Source organism: Myxocyprinus asiaticus, chromosome 46 (assembly GCF_019703515.2).
Source record: "Myxocyprinus asiaticus isolate MX2 ecotype Aquarium Trade chromosome 46, UBuf_Myxa_2, whole genome shotgun sequence".
Taxonomy (NCBI): domain Eukaryota; kingdom Metazoa; phylum Chordata; class Actinopteri; order Cypriniformes; family Catostomidae; genus Myxocyprinus; species Myxocyprinus asiaticus.
Genome location: NC_059389.1, coordinates 14,639,904 through 14,663,672, shown reverse-complemented (window position 1 = coordinate 14,663,672; position 23,769 = coordinate 14,639,904). Strand labels below are relative to the sequence as shown.

The 23,769-nt window shown below is 34.9% G+C and overlaps 2 protein-coding genes across 2 annotated transcripts; both read right to left on the bottom strand.

The window, feature by feature from the left end:
- Positions 1 to 1,871: 1,871 nt before the first annotated feature.
- LOC127436269 (caveolin-1-like) lies at positions 1,872 to 14,454 on the bottom strand. The gene is made up of 3 exons (XM_051690319.1): positions 14,256 to 14,454; positions 13,324 to 13,491; positions 1,872 to 4,531 (listed from the first exon to the last, which is right to left on the bottom strand). Exons 1-3 carry the CDS (start codon positions 14,289 to 14,291, stop codon positions 4,190 to 4,192), a joined length of 546 nt encoding a protein of 181 aa, XP_051546279.1. The 5' UTR covers positions 14,292 to 14,454; the 3' UTR covers positions 1,872 to 4,189.
- Positions 14,455 to 19,426: 4,972 nt separating this feature from the next.
- LOC127436270 (caveolin-2-like) lies at positions 19,427 to 22,315 on the bottom strand. Its single transcript, XM_051690320.1, has 3 exons — positions 22,052 to 22,315; positions 21,572 to 21,759; positions 19,427 to 20,553 (listed from the first exon to the last, which is right to left on the bottom strand). The coding sequence occupies exons 1-3, from the start codon at positions 22,199 to 22,201 to the stop codon at positions 20,403 to 20,405; spliced, it is 489 nt and encodes a 162-aa protein (XP_051546280.1). The 5' UTR covers positions 22,202 to 22,315; the 3' UTR covers positions 19,427 to 20,402.
- Between the last annotated feature and the right edge of the window lie 1,454 nt (positions 22,316 to 23,769).

The following is a 23,769-nucleotide window of genomic DNA, read 5'->3' as shown; positions in this document are numbered from 1 at the left end:
AGTTACTCCTGAGGCCTGTACCATGAAGCCAGTTTCGGTGGCTAGCCAGGTAAGTTTTAGTTTAGTTTGCCTCAACCCCAGGTTTTAGGTACCATGAAAGTTGGTCGGCTTTTAGCGGTGTTCATCGCCACAGCAATTTACGGCCCACGGCCAACCTGCTCCATAGCAGCTTTCGTTCTGGATTACAGATCGCTAACAGATTCTGAACCAATCAGCTTTGAGTAAAATGACATCTCTGACACATCTCTGAATCAAATCACTCTCCATGTCTCTTAAATCCACAAAATCGACTCTTCATGATAAATTATTTATTTGAGAATCTAAATGTAGATTTTCAGCAGATAGAGTGTTGTATTTTATAAAAAATGTAATTGCATTTCATTTACCCTCTTTAACCAGTGCAAAAAATATCTTTGAAAATATAAACAAAATATATTAGGGTATCTATAAAACAGCCAGTAAGATGGATTAATATGATACCTGCAAAAATAATGCGTTTATAAAATATTAAAAGCTCAAGCCCTTCTTTCTTTCATGGACTCGAGATGAACATACAGTATTTTACTTGAAGTTATAATAATATAAGCAATAAGCAATATAAGCAGTACACAAAATACGTCTTATTATTGCATACCAATTTTTGCATACAGTATTCCAAGTGCTCACTTTTTAATTAATCAGTAGTAGCCTTTTTTATGCTTTTTATTTTTGCATTTCAATTTTTTTTTATTTGTATTTTTTTTTTTACTAAAGACAATGTACAAATTGTACATCAAGAAAGAGAAATAAAAAAACACGATGTTATTTTAACCATATCAAATAACCATTACAACATATTCTATAAATAACGTGCAATTCATTCATTACATCTTATATTTTATTTCAAATAAAATGGAAAGAAAGTTAAGGCATCACGTCCTTTTTTAAATATTAAATGAGATAGGACATTATACCCCATATTTTAACTAATTTTGTTCAAAAATCAAGAATCTGAAGGAAACAATCTGTCTAAATTAATTAATAATATTTTTAAGCAAATCCTATTTATGTTCACATTCCAGACTTTTATTATTATTTTTAAATGTTGCTTTCTCCATTTGGTATATTTCTGAAATCTTTTCTCTCCATCTTTGAAATTGTGGGGGTTCTAGTTTAAGCCAATGTTTTGTCATCTGTTTCACAGCTGCTATTCTGTTACCCTAAATATATTTTTTTCAGTTTTATTTCTTAAGGACAATGGCATTTTACCCAAAATTAGGTTTTTTTGATGTATTTCTATTGTGTAGTTAAATATTAAATTAACCGATAAATTCAATTCAATTCAATTTAGAGCACTCATATAGAATTTGAGTGTAATGAGCTTTTTTTTCTCCACAATTTCTCCAACAATAGAAAAAGATATTTTGAATATATGAATGGCTGATACTGTCAGTATCACCCAATATTTTACCTGCTACCTTTTAGCATTAAGCACTGGTTCAATACTTGCAGTCCAAAGGCTCACTAGGGGAATATAAAAGATAAATAAGCATCCTTGTAATTTATTTCACTCCACTTTATTTCAGTATCCATGAGCCTAGGTGCTTATTTCTGTTTAACTGGCTACACTTTAAACATTGCCTAATGTTTACCAAGCAATATTAACTGGCATGTCTTCAAGGACTGTGCCAGTTTTGTGCGTGAATGCAGAGAGCTTTAAAATGACCACAGAGAGTTTCAAGAACCCCAGAAGGGCTTTAAACAAAGTCCTAAATCTAAAGCAAAGCCATTTAATCAAATTGTTCTTTCTTACAAGAAAGCAAGGCATGTTTCTAAATTTTCAGTAGCCTCACTACTTGAAAAACACAAATAAATTCACAAATAAAGACAAATAAAAATCAACTTAATTTATATTACATTTTTTAATGTGCACAGCATTATGTCATTTTACAGTAAAAGCAAGGAAAGACAATTTTAGTTTTCATATAAAATATGAATAAAAATATGGTCTCATCTACAGAGGCAGACTAATTTAAGAACATGTTTTGCAATAGATACTAAAACAGCAGGTAGACAAAGAGGTGACTGAGTCAAAGCGGGTGGACAAAAAGGTGAAAAAAGTGAGCTTAACGTCAGTATAAAAAATAATATACCCCAATTTAGCAGCAGCCTGTGAGGCCGGTTACTTTAGTTTGCTGCCAGTCTTTGTTAGTGTGTGTATGTGTATGTGTATGTGTGTGTGTGTTTGTGTCCGACAGTGAACCAACGGAGAAGCAGACGGGTTTGTTTATGTTTGCAGGGACAAAATTCCAACCCAAATGACGTCACTTTGTCCAGCAGAAGCAACAATATAAAAATAAAAATCCATAAAAACAAGTTCTTCATCTTCAAAGACCGCAAACATGTGTTTATGTCTGTGTTAATGCTGTGGTAATGTGCTTTCGCATTATAAAAAATTTTCAATCTTCACGGCTGCTAGAAGACCCCACTAGGTTTATGTCCTTGGTGTGGTTAAGCTGAGTAGCTAAATTCACATAACATCTCTCTGGAAGGTATACAGACATTCTCTGTCAATCATAAAGCTGTTGCAATGACAACCAGTTTGAAGCGTTATGTGTCATAGAGCCAGGAACAGTCTCTTTGTTAGTATATGCTGAGTTGACAAAGGGTTCAGTGAGTGCAACTCTTTTGCCCCGTGTTTGGGCCATCCACCATTTTCAGTGGCAACATGCAGTGTGACGGGCAGTCTTGACATCAGCAGGGCCATGCCTACTTTTTCACTAAAATTCAGGCAATCTCCCAAACCCCAGCTACCAAAAAAAAAAAAAAAAAAAATTTAGATTTCACAAACCCCAGTGATGACCGCAAATAACACAGTGTCCGAACCAGGTGCAGCACGTTCAGGCGTAAAGCAATAAAAGCTGTCTCTTCTATGTAAATCTGAAGTTTACAAAAGGCAATTTTGTCAACTTGATTGTACAGCAGGGCTGAGTATCGATACAAATTTTCTGATTTGATGCAATTCTGATTCATAATCTCTCGATTTGATTTTCTATTAAGATTACAATACAATTCGATTAAATTCTGATTTATTTGGGAATATTTCAGTTATAATAACTATTTTACTTACATATGAAATAAATTCTCAAATTATGCAGTTCAATTGCTAAAATTATTGAACACATATAATAATGGACACAACCAAAACTGAAGTAAACTTTAAGGTAAAAGTAAAAAATCTGTTATGGGATTTTAAGAATCAATAACCAATATGAATCAATGAAGATCGCGATTATATTCATTGATTCTTATTGTACAGGGTAACCCCTCCCACCATGAAACCACACTGGTCCAAAATCAAATGTCGACTGGCTGTGTCACGTGGTGCAGCCATTTTGCGTTTAGTGTGGACAGACAAATTGTTTGTTGCCCAAAACTTGTTGCGCCTGGTAAGGACATGTTCTATACTTCGTTTTACTGTGTGCCATTCCATCTTGCACACTGTCAAGAGCTCAGCCTTTCAAAGTAAACTCTTTTGACCACAAGCGCACTACGACTGCTTTGCGATACTCTTTTAGCACAGTTAACAGCAGGCACATGCACGATGACGTGCATGTCTTAAAAACTAGGTTGGATGTGGAGAGTCCACACATACGGTGCTGATGACAAAATTTGTGTCACGCACACTGTGCGTGAGACGTTCCAGCAACGCGGACACCAAAGTTTGGCCTTAAGGGTGAGAGTACACATATACCAAACGGAAGACAGACAGAATACCGAACAAAGCAAAACTATTAGTTGTTTAAGCACCACAACGATACTACCATTTAACTACGTTGTTACACGAATGAATAAAAAGGTCAATAAAACAACAGATTCAACACAAGTAAGGCAGAATTTTTTTTTTTTTACGATGATACAGGCAAACAAATAACAAAAATATGAGAATTTTTTACAGATGTCCCCTTGGAATCCAAAGTGGAGAGGATACTAAGATCATGGACTTGTTGAACAGAGACAGTGAAGAGTGTCTTTTCTTATAGCCACCAAAATACAGTGCAACCGCTCAAAAGCCAATCTCTGTTCACTTTTGTGTTGCCCTCTTTATTATAGAGTTATATTTTCTTTAAGATTTATCGCCCTGTGTTGGACATTGGTTTCCATTTCCCCATCCCACCCTATCCCTCTGGCTCTTTTCATTTCCCTGTCCTTACACCACCTTGGTGGTGGTGACCCGGACGCTGCTGAAGCACTTTCCGATGGCCTCGAACAGCGGGTCGCAGAAGGTGTGCACACAGATGGAGTAGACTCGACTGACACAGTGGATCTCAATTAGGTAGCTCTTTACACAGGGCACCACTGCCCAGATGTGAATGAAGGAGAGGATGGCAAAGAAGATGCCCCATACGAGGGCGAGCGGAATGCCCACCAGGGCTGTCAGAAGCCTGTAGCACCAGTATTTGGTTACTGTGAAGGTGGTGAAGCTGGCTTTCCACACGCCGTCAAAGCTGTAGGTGCCAGCAGGCTCAGCGATCACGTCTTCAAAGTCAACCTGTATGCAAAAGAGAGTCCAGAATTAACTTCATAAGAATTAATTTATCATTAGGTCAGGCTTCTCTTTTTTAGAAGCTGTTTTCAACACCTTTGTAGACTATGAAACTTTCCTTTGTGTTGCAGGTCATTTTTTCAATTGTTCTAAAAAAGCCCAGCAACACCAAGGAAGGGTTAAAGTTTCTGGACCAAAAACAGGCTTAGTTTAGTTTTACATGATCATTATCCACCATCTCTTTGATTCTTCTTATTAAGCAGACAGTTTTTGCTGCTGTACCTTATAAGTCCGAAACATAGTCTACACAAGTATATGAACGCAGATGCTTCTATATGGGATTAGAATTGTTTCTAATTAACATACAAATGGAAAGAGATTCACAAATAAAAAAATGGTTCTCAAATAAATTGAATGAGATCCACAAATATATGTAAGGAGTTTCACAAAAATGAAATAAATTAACAAATAAATAAATAAATTTGATTTACAAATATATGTTAGGAGTTTCACAAAAATAAAGTGAATTCACAAATAAAAAAAATGATGTACAAATATGTTTTAACTCACAAACACAACTCTGTCCAGCATTCATTTGTGGATTGCTTGCTGTGCATTTGTGAATTCTGAAACACTTCTTGCATGAGAGCTGCAGGCAATCCACAAATAGGTGGACTCCACCCATCGTCTACTCAAGCCAATCAGATAACGGCCACATTACTCTGACCAATCGTAGCATGTTCTATCTTCAACCAATCACGCTTCGTTTTACTATCAGGCTGGGACCAGAGTCACAGCGCTCTCATGAGCATGGAATCAAGCACATACAGATATGCTCCAAGGCCGCAAACTCTTAAAGAAACGGACGCCATCATAGGAAAACTGTGACTTAAGGTTCGTATCATTTTCTCTCAGTTATAAAAATGTGTATGTCTTGTTAAAGGTCGACAGCTGAAAATTGTCCATTTGTAGAGTGTCCTGATCATTAGCTTTATAGCTAACCTGGCTGACTGTATGAGTCTGCTATTTTAATTCAAACCAAGTTTCTTGACTGAAACTCCTAGCTACATAATGGAATTGTATATATGTGTCATCAAAACCTTTACTCTTAATGTTACATGGCAGATCCAAACAGACACACTACTACACACTACAAAAGATCAGTAGTACAGATAGTGCCTTTATAAAACATGAATCATAGATTATATTAGGAGCTCAAACCATAAATTAAACCCTATATTACACAGTGTACAAGATCTGCTATGGCAATAATTTACACATTATGTTAATGTATTAAAAAAAAATTACTGAAGTTATATTTCAAAGGATTTATATTTTTAGCACTTAGTGTTATGGCAGAGCAGTCCAGTGTTACTCACAAGAAATAATTATGTTAACCCTGTAAAACAATGCATGTTTCACTTATTTGTTCAGTTAGTATATGGGCTGTGAGATACAGGAGGACAATAATAATAATAATAATATTAAGAGTTGCAAGGATACTGGAGAACTGGTGATCTCTGCTCCACATCAGTGTTATTATAGTTATTTAGTTATTTTTAATTTAGTTCTATTTTATATCAATCTGTCATTCCAAATTAGTTTTAGTTTTAGTAGACAGTTTGTCTGTTAGTTATATTTTAGTTTTAGTATTTTTCATGGCTGCCAAAGCAGAAGCATTTACTGGTATCATTTAAAAATGTCTAACATAATTACACTTCTCGGGGCAGTCTTGTGTTACCTCTATCTAGTTGTATTATCATGTTTAATTTGGATTGTAAATGTTGCAAATTTTATAACATAGAAACCATATAACATTAGGGTAAAGTGACAAAGGACATTTAAACTTGATCCCCATTGTATCCATATGAATTTCCTTAGATGATTATAAATAATTTCTTAACTAATCTTTGTGAAGTAAACAATTAAAAGGATAGTTCACCCAAAAATGAAAATTCTCTCATCATTTACTCACCCTCACGCCATCCCAGATGTTTCTGACTTTCTTTCTTCTGCTGAACACAAACGAAGATTTTTAGAAGAATACCTCAGCTCTGTAGTTCCATACAATGCAAGTCATTATGGTAAAAAACCTTGACGCTCCAAAAAGCACATAAAGGTAGTATCCTTTTTTTACTGTAAATCTTGGCATCAGCAGTCTCATTGGCGATCTTTCCTGTAGACTGCAATTGCAAGATTTATAGTAAAAAAGGAGTTCTCACCCAAAACCGTTAAGATTTCTTCAGAAGACATGAATTAAACCACTTATGGATTAACTTATGTTGCCTTTATGTGCTTTATGAGCTTCAAAGCTTTGGACCCTACTGACTTGTGCTGTATGGACCTACAGAGCTGAAATATTATAATATCTTTGCTTGTGTTCAGCAGAAGAAAGAAAGTTAAACACATCTGGGATGGCATGAAGGTAAGTAAATAATAAGAGAATTGTCTTTTTTGGGCAAAATCTCTCTCTCTCTCTCTCTTTTCTTTCTTTTCTTTTTTTTTTTTTTTTTTTTAATCTTTTTGAGGTTTTAAATTGATTATTTTTACATTGGGATGTGTGGCAAAGCTCATTTCATGACCACCGGTGGGAAAAGCAATGGAAAAGAAAATAACAGAAATTTGAGGTGAATTGTTTGTAAATGTTACATAATGATTTATGATGTAAACATACAAAATATAAAAAATGTATTCTAAATACTTAGATACTTTCTAGAGAATAATTTTTCCTCTTGGATTTGGTCAAAAGAGGGTTTTCAAAAGTTCTACTTCTCAGTATTAAGAATTTCTGCATTTTTGCTTTTGTCTGAGGAAGAAGACATCCTAAGCTTTCTTCAAAGGTAAAATGTCAGGTTATGTGTGTTTGGATCATAATTATAAATGAACCAAGAAATGCAAAATTTCCAAAAGTGTCCTACTTTGCCCAAAACTAAAACTAAACTAAAACTGAAATGATTTTTTCATTTTTATTTTTATTTTAGTTAGTTTTGGAGTTAAGAAAAATTATTTGTTTAGTTTTTTCAAATAATTCCAGTTTAAATTTTATTTTAGTTAACGAAAATGGTTTTAGTTAGTTTTCATTTTAGTTTGTGTTAACCATAATAACACTATTCCACATCACAAAAAGATGGAAACAATTGTGGGACTTTTGTGCCACTGGTGGTAAGACATCACAAAGCTCCATGGCCCAATCTTGTTTGTGTAACATGTTCTTTTCTATACAGTAATGGATTTGTTTTTAATGTGTAACTATTATTTTTTCCAATAATTTGTGCAGAATGCTCCCTGACTAGGAGTATCTGTCCCAGACAAATGATACAACACCATGACGTGGCAATAAGGATATTCATGTACAACAAAATCGAGAAAAATGCCAGCACTCCAGTTGTAATGTTCAATTCCAGTGTTTGCGTGTGTAAAATGACCTAAAATTGAATGTTTTTTGTAGTTACATACATGACAACCTGTAATTTGTAACAAAAAAAAAAAAAAAAAATCATGCCTTTTAGCCAACAGACTTGCTTTAAAGTGTTAAAATACAAAAAAAACAGACACTCTTTAAAACCTACTAACAATGCCTTGCTAGGCATTTGAGAACTCAATAAAAGATTTGCCAACTAAATACAAAAAATATTTTGTCAAATGAGATGAGTCATCATTTATACTCATATTCATGTTGTTCCAAACCCAAACGACTGACTCTCTTCTGTGGGAGGAATTCAAAAGGAGATGTCAGGAATAATGACAGGGACTGACAGACTCACTTTCATTTCAGCTTCATTAGCAGCACCTACATTTTACAATGTATTCTCATATTCCACAGAAGAAACTAAATAGTACAGGTTTTTAAAAAACATGAGGGTGAGTAAATGAAATAATTTTCATTTTTAAGTAAGTCAACTCAAAGACAATGTTATGGTTTATTTAAATTTTGTATTGCACTTTTATTTCAAGACATGACATTGTAACTTAAAAGAAATCTGACATAACAGAAAAATAAAGAATCTCATCTTATACATTTTAAAAGGTGTCCTGTATTGGAGCAGGAACCAATGAGTTTTGAAGCATGTGAGTCAAGTGCTCAAAGTTGATGGGCAGTACACAGGGGAAATAACTAATGAGTTAATTATCACTGTCAGAACATGAAGCTGTATTTTAGACCTCGTCTATAGTACCTCCTAAAACATTCACACAAAAGTGCTCAAACGCAAAATTCTAATAAATATTACCATACAACTGCTTTTATTAAATACATTAACATAATGTGAAACCAAATTATTGCCATAGCAGATCTTGTACACTGTGTAATATAGGGTTTAATTTATGGTTTGAGCTCCTAATATAATCTATGATTCATGTTTTATAAAGGCACTATCTGTACTACTGATCTTTTGTAGTGTGTAGTAGTGTGTCTGTTTGGATCTGCCATGTAACATTAAGAGTAAAGGTTTTGACGACACATATATACAATTCCATTATGTAGCTAGGAGTTTCAGTCAAGAAACTTGGTTTGAATTAAAATAGCAGACTCATACAGTCAGCCAGGTTAGCTATAAAGCTAATGATCAGGACACTCTACAAATGGACAATTTTCAGCTGTCGACCTTTAACAAGACATACACATTTTTATAACTGAGAGAAAATGATACGAACCTTAAGTCACAGTTTTCCTCTGATGGCGTCCGTTTCTTTAAGAGTTTACGGCCTTGGAGCATATCTGTATGTGCTTGATTCCATGCTCATGAGAGCGCTGTGACTCTGGTCCCAGCCTGACAGTAAAACGAAGCATGATTGGTTGAAGATAGAACATGCTACGATTGGTCAGAGTAATGTGGCCGTTATCTGATTGGCTTGAGTAGATGATGGGTGGAGTCCACCTATTTGTGGATTGCCTGCAGCTCTCATGCAAGAAGTGTTTCAGAATTCACAAATGCACAGCAAGCAATCCACAAATGAATGCTGGACAGAGTTGTGTTTGTGAGTTAAAACATATTTGTACATCATTTTTTTTATTTGTGAATTCACTTTATTTTTGTGAAACTCCTAACATATATTTATAAATCAAATTTTTTTATTTATTTGTTAATTTATTTCATTTTTGTGAAACTCCTTACATATATTTGTGGATCTCATTCAATTTATTTGAGAACCATTTTTTTATTTGTGAATCTCTTTCCATTTGTATGTTAATTAGAAACAATTCTAATCCCATATAGAAGCATCTGCGTTCATATACTTGTGTAGACTATGTTTCGGACTTATAAGGTACAGCAGCAAAAACTGTCTGCTTAATAAGAAGAATCAAAGAGATGGTGGATAATGATCATGTAAAACTAAACTAAGCCTGTTTTTGGTCCAGAAACTTTAGCCCTTCCTTGGTGTTGCTGGGCTTTTTTAGAACAATTGAAAAAATGACCTGCAACACAAAGGAAAGTTTCATATTCTGGGTGGACTGGGAAGGAACCTTTGTGATGTGAATAGAGTATGTCTATACATAATGCAAAAAACTGTCTAAAGAGAAAGGATACACATATATTACCTGCATTAAACTTAAGTATTCTCATATAGGACTACTAATTTATAGAACAAGAAGCTTTAAATTGGAGACTGCCAAATGGAGCATATTACTATTCAATTTGTGTTCTCTTTCAGTTCAAAACTGATTTTATGCCATTCACATTTTACTTTTTAACAAATTCACAGTGAATTTAACTGGGATGCTTTGTTTCAACTATAGGTATAGAACTCATTATTTACATATACATTATAGTTTTAATCAAAACCAATTTGACCTTCGCATTTTATATATATAGAGCAAGTTTCCTTCATCCATATCAACTCTTGAACTCAACTGACATTGGAATAAACAGTGCCATTCCTTCTCCTTCCCTTCACCCATCTCTACATTCCTCATAGACAGCTTCTGTACATTGTACAGTACCTTGCTCTGCTTCATCCAGACTGGTACGACCTGGCTCACACACATGCTTTATAGTTTATATTTTAAACCTTATGCATCATAAACAGATTAGACTTGTGCCTGACACCAAACATTAACATTTAGAAAAGGCCTCTGACTAATATACTAAAACCATTTATTCAGCCTTACATCTTAAAGGGATAGTTCACCCATACAGGTTTGCAACAACATAAGGGTGAGTAGATGATGACAGAATTTTCATTTTCAGTTGAACTATACCTTTAAGCTTAGTTTAGGTATTTGTCGAACAGGCAAACATTCTATCTGTGTTGCAGTACACCTGCTTCTATATACAGATGTGTTTATTACAGCTGTGGCACTGCTGATTATACTTATAAAAAGAACACACTCTGTTCTTCAAAGTCACCCTTGAAAGTCAAGATAAAGCTAATATTTATTTTAAAAAAAACTTTTTTAAAAGAGCATGTCCGCAAGATGGTTTTTGTGTCAACGAAACCTAAATAAACTTATACTAAGCAATGCTATGTTTATGAAGATCTTGCAAAAGATAATGCCTTAAAATGAATGTTTTTAGAGTGAGTGTTGTTGAAGTTATGTAATAGTAAAATGATAAATTACAACTTATCCAAGAACTTGAAACCATCATGGCTAAAGTTGGCAATGAAAGTCCAAATTAAATAGTCTATATAAACCCAGTCCTCCCCATTCATTTATCTCCAGTATATCCCAATTGGCTGGATGCATAGTTTCCATTACTTGAAAATTACAACTATGAAGTTAAAATAAACAGTTCTGGAGCAGACTGCACAGTGTTCTTCGATAACGCTCAACTTGAATTCTTCAAACCTGAGGACCTGTGATAATATATGACCTGTCTACTAAGCTAATAAATCACCAGTGTACAGTGCAGATTATGCATTGAAATATTATATTTGGAACAACAGTAGAGCCAAAAAAATTACATTGTTGAGGACGTACAACTACATTGTTTAGTTTTTTTCTAAATCATAACCATGAGGACAAGTCATGTGACTCATTTCAAAATATAAATATGCAGTGACTTATAAAGGGGATAAATCACCTTGTCATCATTTACTCACCCTCATGTTATTCCAAACCCATATTACTTACTTTCTTCAATGGAACACAAGAGGAGAAATTTTGAAGAATGTTGGCACTGCACTTTTTCCATATAATGAAAGTGAATGGTGACTGAGGTTATAAGTAAGGCTGTAAAATTCAAATTTGAAATTTGAATATTTGTTGAATTTAAAATAAAAATGCACATTAGAATGCTAAAATGAGCATTCGAATTTTGGATGTGTGCCAAGCACTGATGATCACTTACATTCTTGGGCTATAACAGACGCAGTGCAACAAACACAACAGAACGCAGGTGTCTCGAGACACATTTTAAAGGTTGAATTTCCTTTTAAATTGACACAGCATAAAAAATACATCATTACTGCACGAGGCACTGAATAAACAGCGAGACACGGCACAACGGTCAAACGGGGTCTTTGCGTGGTCTGTCCATAGACTACCCACTATCTAGATTTTCATGTGGAATCCTGCTCCAGTGTGCTATTAAAAGAATGCACTTTTATGAGAGGAAAATATTCTGTTCCAAGGGAAAGCTACGCATGTGTTTCAGCACACAAGGATCTTTGATGTGGATGTCTGTGGGAGTGCACTTAGAATTTGTGTGCATCATGGTCTGGACATCCCGCTGCAGGAACGCCCTGTGTGTGTGGGGGGGGGGGGGTGGTACGTGCGTGTAAGAAGAATTTGTGAAAAAGGAGATGGGAATTCCCTGCTACGCTCTCCTACGGAAGACCACTGCGAGACGAACCCTTTTAAGGAAAAAATAAAAGGTTTTGTGCATTCACGGCACAAAATGAGTGCGACTATTCAATCCCTTGTGACATCAATCCCATAATCTTCAACAAACCTCACATCATAAATAGACATATTCTTTCAGTGCTCTCTGTGTCTTCTGGATCCAATTTACAGCCAAATCATAAGAACTATTCAATTCCATGTATCCTCAGGGAGGTGACTCAGTGTCATATTGTGGTGGGAGGGAGAAAGAGATAGAATGTGAAGGAGAATAAGGTAGCAGAGGTGGGAACACAGGGGTGGATCAGCTATTAATACGGTAGGTGCCATGCATTCCTGTATCATCGGGTCATCACAACTGAATCCCTAAATGCCATTCAAAAGAATTCACAACTTTTCTTTTTTCATGGGAAAGCTTGCTATGCAAGGCATTATCCCACACGCCCAGGAAAATGTTTTGTTAAGAATGTTAGGTGTACAACCTTGTCTCCAAAACAGGAAGCTCTTAATATTTCCTCTATAAAAAAGGCTTTACTTTCCCATTGAAAGCTCGTCAATAGGAATTTCCACAGCAGTATGTCTTGAGCGTATTAAACTTTCACAAAGTCATGCCACAATCCAAACATTTCACATTTCAGAGATCTGCTTGCATTAATTGTTTCCAGTGCAAGTGACAAATAGTGACCACTGACTCCTGTTATAGACATTTCTATTCTCGAAAACGTTATTTTTTGCAGTATATAAAAAGTGCATTCTCTTAAAAACACATTTCTTAAGTTACTTGAGAAAAACTGCTAGCGGATGCTTCATATAACCTACAGTATATTATTTCATGCATTTATCTAGCCTATAAATAACTTAAATTATATATATATATATATATATATATATATATATATATATATATATATATATATTTTTTTTTTTTTTTTTTTTTTTTTTTGTATGGACATTGACTCTTTAGAAAAACAGGGGTAAAAAATGCATAATGCAAGGAAAGTGTAAGTTTTTGACCTACCTTGACTACATTGTCATTTATATGCTTTGGGTCCCGGTTGACCAGGTCAATCTCCTTGGTGTGGAAATCGTGAAGTGTCTTTTCGTTGATGCTGTCGTTATCCATTTCTTTATTATTGGGTTTGTAAATGTTCCCCTGTTTCCTGATGAATGGCAAGTGTGCGTATTCCTGCGGTTCCAAAGAAAACAGAAAATGAAGCAAAGTTCATAAGCGTGGAGGGGACTAGCGCGCAACTCTGCAGACAGCCCTGGCATGGGATGGTTTTAAACGGATAGAAGTGAAGCACCACACCCCTCTGAAACCGACTTACATCGTAACACCGCAAGGGGGCGTCATTTAACACTTTGCGCACGCTCATGCAACATGCAACGCTCTCCTCGCTAATACAGTCAAAAAATATGGAAAACACACTTACAATTAAAAACATGTGCACATTAGAAAGTGTTTAAAACTTTTTTTTAATTTACTTGTTTCACATTAGACATAATATTGGATGAGAAGTAACTGTGAGCTGCTCAGTTAACAGTAACAAGCACATATTCCACGCGCAATAGCTGGATTTATTTTAAATTTACTACTCCCAGCAGTTCTATGTTTGTGGAAATATGTCCTTGCTCAACGAAGGAGGTGGGAGGTAATGTATTACAGTACTCAGGAACGAGTGAAGGTTTGCCACAGATGAAGAAAGAATGTTCGCAAGTGCGTGCCAGAAACAGATAAGACGGCAAATTGGCCAGCAACACGCGCGAAAAATAGCCAATACTGGACCAAGCTGCCAATACACCGCCTTTCAAATATATTTAAGAACCAACTTCAATCAGCTTAATTTCTATTGCATTTAAAAATAAACGAAAGCGTGCTCCTGCTCCATGAAGGCTCATAATTGACATAAAATTAACAGATTTCTGAGGTAAAATAAGCGTCATCCTTACCTCTTCAGGTGTCCCGTCCTTGTATCCGCTGGTCATGCTGTCCCGTGCCCGAAGAGCAATCAGATGTGTGTGGAAACAAGACAATCACTCAGTGTGGGAGGCGTGTGGACTGCTCACAGTGGGAAGTTCACTCGAGAAACTCAATCGACCTCCACTTACAGCACTCCCGCTCTTTTCTTTGTACTACAGTTCCATAATGCACATCTTTTATTTACTGAATGACGTTTTATCTGGTCCGTATGGCACGGATTGGGAGTTTTTCTCAGTCACTTATGAGGACAAGCTCTGTGAGACCTAAACCCTTCATTAGCCTGCCACTCACGGTACTTAGCAGTATTAGTGGTGGAGATTTTGACGTGATTTTTCCCAAATTGGGCAGGATAGAAGCGAATCACTCAAATAAGATGCATGGCCTGTGAAGCTCACTTGAGGTATATAAACCTGAAACTATACTGACTATACTGGGGTCGGTTTGCATTCCAGAATAGCCTGTAGGCTATTTTAAGACACATTGGATTATTTTCAACAACGAATATTCTTGTTTTTGTCCCCACACTTGTCCAACTGGTTATTTCTTGATCTATAATCACTTACTTTATTTATACCTACATTTTAGTTTAACTTCTTTAACTTTTAGTGTTAATTTATTGGCGCTAACAAATATTTGTCTACCAAGATCAGGTGCTGGCATGGTGAGGAGCAATGCAAAATATGCAAACAAAAAGGACAGTGATAGTGGACAAAGGTCGTTTTAAGTTAGGTAAAATTTGCAGGGTTATGCATGGGCAGGTTTAAGAGAAAGAGAGAGCACTTAAGTTCTTTGTAATCCATTGTATAATAAATATAATTATTTTATGGTATATTATATGATTGTGTATCGTAACAAAATTTATTCACAAAAAAAAAATAGCGCTTTTACTGAACTTGATTCAATTGTGGACAACATTTCTACATGTTTGAAATGAGCTTTCTTACATTAAAATTATGATGTAACCTCAACACAAACAATTTGTGTAGAAATAACCGTGTAGAATTGGGTAAACTCAACAAAATAAGACACGTCAAAGGTACTCAAATAAATCTCTTATTTCTTTATGTACTTTCTAGGGAAAGTGTATGCAAGCATGCAAAATAGATACTGGTTGGAAGCACTATAGAGTTTGGTAATTTACGGTTTGAACAGCAATTGCCCAATGAAGTAAGCAATAAATTTCATGTGCAGCTTCTACCTCCACCATTATGGTTACCCCTAAAACTCCAACATAACAGAACTCTTCTAAATCTGAACATAACAAAACTTTAAAGACTAACAAGTATCCCCCTTTATATTCATCTTGATTAAAAAAAAAAAAAACACACAAAATAACACTTAATTTTAACATTTACTCCACATCGAGTCTATTGCAAAGCATGCTGGGAAATGGAAATCCCCTGCCCACACTGAAAAAAATTCTTTTGTGGTGTAGCAAATATAGCAGAAGCAATTAAGTACTTTCTACATTAAATAAGTTAGTTTAAGCATGAACCTGAAAATATTAAGTAAATTCTACATCCAAATCAGAGTATGTGAGTGGAGTGGAGCGGCAACAATTTCCCCTCCGCGCTCAAAGCAATCTTTAATCATTCTGCTTCAGCTCCACTCCAGGTTGTCCAAATCCCGCTCCTCGCTCGCTCTGCGCTCTTGGATTACAGAAACCCCGCTCCGTGTTCGCTCCATGGCAAAAAGTAGCTTTTAAATATCACAAACTTCAATGCAGAAGATGTATTCAATGAAAAATAAATACACAATAGTAGAAGAAAAGCTACAATGTGCTTTATTAGAACACTAACATTAGCCCAAGACTAAATTAAATAAATGTTATAGCTTACTTTTGAAACATGTCGGCAACATTCTCTGGGTTTGATCAATTAAATAAATTACTAGATGAAAAAATACAAACATTAAAGTAAAAAATAAAAATTACCAAAAAAAAAATACAAAATAAAAAAAATAAAACTTATAATTTATAATTATATAACATATGTATTATTGCCTAATTATTGCCTGTTATTTTCTATTATTGCCCTTCTTTTAATTAACCTTGCCCTATAATTCTGTGAACAAAAAAAATACATTCTTAGAATGATCTATACATTTTTTTTAATCAAAACTAGATAAAACTATCAAAACTATATGTCTAATGCAGAGTTCACTTTTAGAAATACTAGCTTTTGAAATTTTTTAAAGATTTTAAATCTACCTCTATTCGCATTTGCTGAGCTTCTTCATCTGCAAATGTATAACGCATAAATTAGCCTACGACAGCAAAATAAATTTAGATGGCAATCAATTAAAGTCAAATATGCAATATTAACATATTGATTTGTTCAGTTAATAAGATCATTAAAAGTTAAATTCTATTTAACGTGGGACATAATAGCCAGTTAAGATTGCGATGCATTAGATTAGAATGATGATATGATAATTCAAAATATTTAATAGAGTATATATATGTGTGTGTGTGTGTGTGTGTGTGTGTGTGTGTGTGTGTGTGTGTATTACTGACCTTTAGATTTTCTCTCCACATGTGAACGGATTATCATCGTGTTTTCTGGACACATCTTTTAGGATTTCACAACAAACCTTTGATCGTGGCAATCACCTCCCCACTCGTGTTCTCCCTCACCATCCTATCATTAATTTTCAATATACAGCAGTTGATGTAGGAATAAAGAGACGAGACATGAGCATGTAGTTAAGTCAAGCTTTACCGCAAGCTTAACTCAATAATAGGGAGCGTGAAAGTAACAGAAAGCAAAAGTAACCTTCGTGCTGGAGGTCTAATAATACCAAGTGCTGCGAGATTTTACATTTGTATTTTTGTTTATTACATTCTTTCTGGTTATATCAGAAATTCCATCATTCCTTCATGCGAATAGTGTTTAACATTGTTTAACATGTGGTGAATTACTGCATTAAGGGCCGTTAACAGGTGTTGTGCCTATGATGGAGCATTAGTGGAGCTTCTGGACTGAGAAAACCATGATGCTCTGATTTTTTAAAAACCCACTCCTCGCTCCAGGCAAAACATGCCGATCCACGCCACTCCGCTCACATACTCTGATCCAAACATGTAACAATGAATACTCTAGCTTATAAATAAATATTATTTATGATTGTTTGTTATTTTTACAATGTGTCGTCATGTATTAGTCCTAAACTAGAAAATCTTTTAATATTTATTTGCTAATTTTAAATAAATTTCACTGGTAAATAAAATAAGTAAATTTTACTTAACTTTTCAAAGCTGGTGTTCCCAGCATGCACGGGGCTTGAATAATTAATGAGCTTGAATTTTTTCACTGTTTGCAAGTTTTTATTGTTAATTTTGTTGTTACATTTGGTAACTTCTTGTTTTGTGCAGTCTCAAATTCCTTTTCTACACAAAATTAGCCATTCATGATAAAATAATAATAATTATCTGTTGATTGTCACCCTCATGGTGTTTTTTGTACCAAGTGTTGAGGTCTGCATGCTCTGATATTTGTTGTCTATCATCAGTAATGCAGGGTGATGTTGTTTCATAGACTTCATAGCATACATTAAGATACCCTGTGGAAGCATTCATATGTCATGTAAATCATGATTAAACATGTTGTTAAGGAAACTTTAAAACATGACATATTGAAATAAGTCATTTCTTTAAAATTAATTACATTCATAGATTTTACTTAGTTTTATACCACTGAGATTTACTTAGAGCAACTGTGAATTTAAATAAATTTTACTAGTCATTTTTTTTTCAGTGCAGTTTCATCAGTGCAACATTACCACCACAAAAAGTATTCATGTAGTCCCAACTCAAATGGATTAAGTAAACTTGGATAGAATGCAATGAAATCAAGTTGTGACAAAATGTTCTAGAATTGGGTTGCTTTAGTTCATTTTAATGAAGTAAATTCAAGAAGCAGGAAGAGTGTTGGTCTAGTCCAGGGCTATTCAACTTCATCGACAAGTGGACCAGATGGAAAAAAATCTTTGATGCATGCGTGCCAGGAATATTTGAACAAAAGGCTTCTATCAGATATCGTGTTATAGTAGGTCTATAATATTTTTTTTACAAAATATACATACAATATAAACTTTTTTCATGCGAACAATTTTCAAGCAGAAAATTCTAAAAAATAAATAAATAAATAAATAAAAAACATAACTAAAAAGTGCTTTCAAAAGTGGTCCATAACAGAGAGAGTAATTAAGACTGATAATAAAATTTTTATTAAACAACAACAATGAAGTTTATTATTGTTTGCGATGTTGCATCCGACATTACCCAAGTGTAAGTTTGTTATATATGCAATGATTTAAACTTTTTACTTTTTAAATCAAATGTTTTCTTGACCAAATTAATGAACATAACTTTTTTGTTTCGTCAATCTCACGCTTATCAGTCACCATGATTTTAGTTCTTTAATCTTCCCATTCCGTCAAAATGACGGATAATTATCATTCGCAGCGCAACCTCTGAAAAACTCTAAAAAACACAGTGCTCTTGCACAAGACACTGTAAAAACATTGAAAAGCGGCGCAACATGCATCTAGCTCAAGTTTACATAGGAAAACAATTGAAGAACAGCATGAACAGACACAAAACAAGATCAGTGTGAACAGCCCCTAAGACAACTGACAACCTCAGATGGGCCACTGAAAACTTCAGACGGGACCGGAATTGGCCCATGGGCCGCCAGTTGAATAGCCCTGGTCTAGCCTATATGGTTTCCCATTCTAAATTATTTCTGCAACATGCAGACAAAAGCTGATATAATATCTCCAAAAAAATTATTGTGCAGCTCATAGTAGCCTATACTTAAAAGTACTCTGCAAAAGAATCAGAATACTTAAAGAGACTTAATAAAAATATGCTGTCAAGAACTAGAGATTGCATGTCTAGGGCCAGACCCTTCTCCAGGAACGTACTAGGTTTTTATTTTATCTTAGGTTCGGGTACACAGTCATCCTTAGGCAGAACTGCTGCGTTCAACATTTCACCTGAAGGCTTTCTCATTACACAAACAGCACGCTAAATCGCGCACTTTAACATCACAGCTTCTGTCTTGTTTCGTGATTTCCATGATGTCTCAATAAAGAAAAAAACCCAAAGTCCATCATTTTCAAAAAGAGAAAACACATCTTCAAGTTCAAAAAAATATTTTTTATTTGGTGAACTGAGAGCCATTCAGTTTAAGCTGAGTTGTGTTCAGCATGTTTGCTACATGACATCATTGAACAGGGGGTGAGGAAATGGCACCTGAGCTTCTAATGTTCCACTGCACACTCAAAAATTCCATTTACTTGGTGGAGCCATTAACAAAGCACAATCGATGGCAAACAGCATGTAAAAAGCAACTTTGCAGGCAAGCTAATCACCATTATGAATGGTTTATATGAACATCATTATAAAAAGAACACACAGAGAATGTGTTAAATTTGTGCAGAATGGACTCTGTAACAGGCATGTACCTGTAAATCATAGTTTGTACACTGAAATGCTGTGTGAGATCAGAGTAGCCCTGCTAATATCATACAAATCCCAACAACATTATCTTGTTTTGATAAAAACCTGTCCACTTAACAATATAAATATTAACTTAGAACCACTACAGCCCAATTGGAAGTAGTTGCACAATTTTTTAGTGTTGCAACTCTATAGCACATCATGCACTTATTGCAATTGCACAATATCTTAATCTTAAGGTAAAAATCTCTTTATATATAACACAAATGCTTAATTACACTTACATAACAGTACTCAGGAAGCATATTCACACTGACACCACCCATTAGGAGTTTATGTGTCAGTGGCTTAACAACGGAATGAATATTGCAATTGTGTAATGGAATATAAGAAAATTCTTTCATTTCGGAAGTAAAGGATAGACAATCCTTCAGCTAATAACCCTCAATAAGGAGGCCTTTATCCAAGAAATACACCACCCCTCCCCCACACACACACACCTAATAGTGAGATGGATAGTCACATAGAGCAGTATTAGGTGTGATAGATCAGAAATTTTGCATAACCCAGCTCTGGCTTTCAAGCTGAGTGGTAATTTGCTGTTACCATGCAACACTTCAATGTAGAGTGTGCTTACATACACCAAAACATCTCAGTTTTGCACAGTCTTGACACTGATGGACGACAAGCATCTTCCAATGCTGAAGAAAAGAGGCCCTATAAATATGTCCATCAAGCTGGTCCAGATCACCTGAATGGGGGGCAAAGTCATCATGCAACCCTGGACCACAGGCATCACCACCCTGTAGACAGAAAAGAGCTCATTACTATGTTTACTAATACATAGGAATTACATAATGATCATATTTTGGTGAATTTGTTTCTCTGTTTGTAAAAATGCACTCTGAAATGTTTGGAAAGTCTGATGTTGTAGACATTCTGTACTGAACATATGCTAGATCTGTCAGGCATCATTATTTGCTCATAAGGAATGAATAATAGGTGATATATTGTACCATGCTCATATACTGTAAAGTGTGTTTTTGGTATCTACAGCACACGTCCACAGCTACATGTTAAAAAACAAAATGTATAAATATTTAAATAAAAATATTTTTATAAAAGTTTGTAATAACAGTCTAATAATTTTAAGATTTTCTGGATGGTTGCCAAGGGGTTTGCTATGCAATTGCTAGAGTGTTCTGGGTGGTTGCTTTGATCTTAATTTGTCAGAACCTCTCATTCCTAAGCTAATATGGTCACCACTGTTACACTGGGTTGTAAAGTTTACGAACAGCCACCTGTGCTAAGAAGCAGTGTATAACTCAGGAACATTGATCACTAAAGTGCTGCTGACCTAAACATACAAAGGTCAATCTTCAACTTTTACAGAGGTTCGACTTGCATGTGTCAAACTGCTAAAGAGGTCGGAGGAAAACACTTGACCAACAATCCAGTGTGAGTTATGTGAGGACTTTTCCACCATTAGTGGAAATACATTACACTACTATGCAAAAAAAAAAAAAAAAAAAAAAAAAAGGCTTTACATTAATGTAAACAAATGCTGCTGGAGCTGGAAAATATACAGTATGCCTGCAAATGCCTATATGTGCTGTACAAAACTGAACTTCAATTAAAACTAAAATTAATCTCAATAATAAGAAAAAAGCTAAGCTATGAAACCAATAACACTTTCTCGGTGGCATTTCTTCTATTCATAGCTTTTGCAGTCGTTATCTAGGTGGGAAGTGGCCAAGGCAAATATTCTGCAATTGGGCAATGGAAAATGTAACTGGGTGCCCAACAAGAATCCTTTCATACCAAATATGTATACAGCTGAGAATCCCAAAAACAATCCCTCCAACAAATGCCATTGGAACGGCCAGAAACGTCGTGAGGATCCTGTAGAAGACATATTTCATCAGCTCGAACACAGCATGACTGCCAATCCACACTCTGTCAAAACTGTGCGTGGAGATGGGCTCAGCAATGACGTCTTCAAAGCCAACCTGTGGAGCCAAATACGAAAAAAATACAAATAAAACAACAATAGACAAAAGTGCGCAAAATACTTAGACTAACAAATTACATGCACATGCAACAGTATACCTAGTCGAAAATAACTTGTTTACTCACTATGACAAAATGAATTATAAAGCACGTAAACAGAGGCGCGTAAAAATAAATGTGTATTTCTAATGCATGCTAATATGAACTTGTCAATATGAACGTTTATTGCACCAATGTTTATTCCGACAGAAATAAGTAATAAGAAATGAGTGATAAAAAGCTGTAACCTACCTTTATGTATGTGTTAATATCTTTAGGGTCCCTCTCCGGTGCCGGTGTGTACGTATTCGTTTTCTTTCCAAGTATAGGTTCAATCGATTTATTGAATTCGTCCTCATCCATAATGACACTGGTCTCCAATTTTCCCTTTTCAATACCCATTTTTTTTAAAATATATTTTTTATTTTATTTTTTTGAGTCGGACAGGCGCAGAGTCCTCTCTGTTGCGCCTGCTGTCCGCGCACTGCGCGCTCATGGCAGGACGCGTCCACGCCCCATACGGAAGGACGCGAGCGGCGCAGACAAAACACAAGCGCTTAATTAAATGCTCGTAGCAACAAAAATGTGGGCCAGCGACACGGGCAAAAAAATATTATAATTAAATTAGGGTTAAATCCTTGTCTAGCCTTCCTTATCTTAAATACCTTGCTGATTGAAAAAGAATGTAAGGAATCTCAACAGATTGTTATTGGTATTTACTCATAATAAACCAAGTTAACTTTTTAAAGTATTTTCCTCAGTAATTTCCTCACCTTTCATTCATTCATTCATTCATTCATTCATGCATTCATGCATTCCTTTATTAATATACATATGTGGAAAAAGACTGCAGCAGGTGCATATGTGGAAAAAAATATAAAAACAAGTTAATATATATATATATATATATATATATATATATATATATATATATATATATATATATATATATATATATTTTAACATACCCGAATCAACATGAATATATTACACTAACAAAACATTTTTAAGTGTTAGGTCAGGTAGAAGTATCTCCTTACGGTAGCAATTGCAGGTTACCACATTAACCCTAATGCTCAAAATAATTAATTGTTTTGAGTAGGGAAAAAATAAATCATACAAATTAGTTCAAATAAATGAACCTTGATGAGTATTTAGATTTTTCTTTTTCTTTTTGAGTTCACGAAACTGACACCTTTTAAGTAACCCGAAATGTTTTATTGTTTTGAGTTTAATGAACTTGTCTCTTTAAATTTACAGGAACTTAAATTTTACTGAAACTGGGCAGGGGATTTCTATTTCCCAGCATGCTTTGCATGGCACTCGACAGGGAGATAAAAGCTTTGTCTCATTTCGAAGGCTGTATGCTAGCTAGGATGGTCCTTTGAAGGCTGCAGTATACCGAGCGGGTAACACTTCAATAATGGTCCGTCATTAATAGGTAACTATGCAGGACAAATGAGTAGTTCTACATTAACACTTTAGTTTCTACTATTAACTAATGTGGAAACATGATTAATCAATCAGTAAATAATAGTGCACCGATGACTGAGGTAGTTCACAGTTAGGAATAATAATAATTACTGAATTTGAACTATTAACTAACTATTAAAGAACTATTAACTAACTATGGCTAATTTAAAATGATTACTAATTGCTAATCAAAACATTAACGTGTCTAAAATGTAAATGATTATGTTTTTATTGCGAACATGATCATGAAATGCGCCTTCAGACAAATATGCGCCTCACGTCTGTTCTTTGTTGGAATTAATTTATGAATGTAACAGCTCTCTAAATCAAGGCTACATTGTCTGCTAGAGTATCATAGTCAAGGATGTAACCACATATTCAGGATTGATGGGGACCAAATGTAATAATGTAATAATTAACCATGGAAAAACCCATATCAGTAGACCAATATTATGGATGGGGGTTATGGTGGTTATGGCCATGATCATAGTCAGCTT

Excerpts from the sequence above, each read along its gene's own strand:
- LOC127436269 (XM_051690319.1), bottom strand. The coding sequence starts at position 14,291 with ATGACCAGCGGATACAAGGACGGGACACCTGAAGAG. Across the intron at positions 13,492-14,255 it reads AGGACGGGACACCTGAAGAG|GAATACGCACACTTGCCATT; the intron begins GTAAGGATGACG and ends TTGGAACCGCAG. Across the intron at positions 4,532-13,323 it reads TAAATGACAATGTAGTCAAG|GTTGACTTTGAAGACGTGAT; the intron begins GTAGGTCAAAAA and ends TTTTGCATACAG.
- LOC127436270 (XM_051690320.1), bottom strand. The coding sequence starts at position 22,201 with ATGGGTATTGAAAAGGGAAAATTGGAGACCAGTGTCATTATGGATGAG. Across the intron at positions 21,760-22,051 it reads ATATTAACACATACATAAAG|GTTGGCTTTGAAGACGTCAT; the intron begins GTAGGTTACAGC and ends TTGGCTCCACAG. Across the intron at positions 20,554-21,571 it reads CTCAGCTGTATACATATTTG|GGTGGTGATGCCTGTGGTCC; the intron begins GTATGAAAGGAT and ends TTCTGTCTACAG.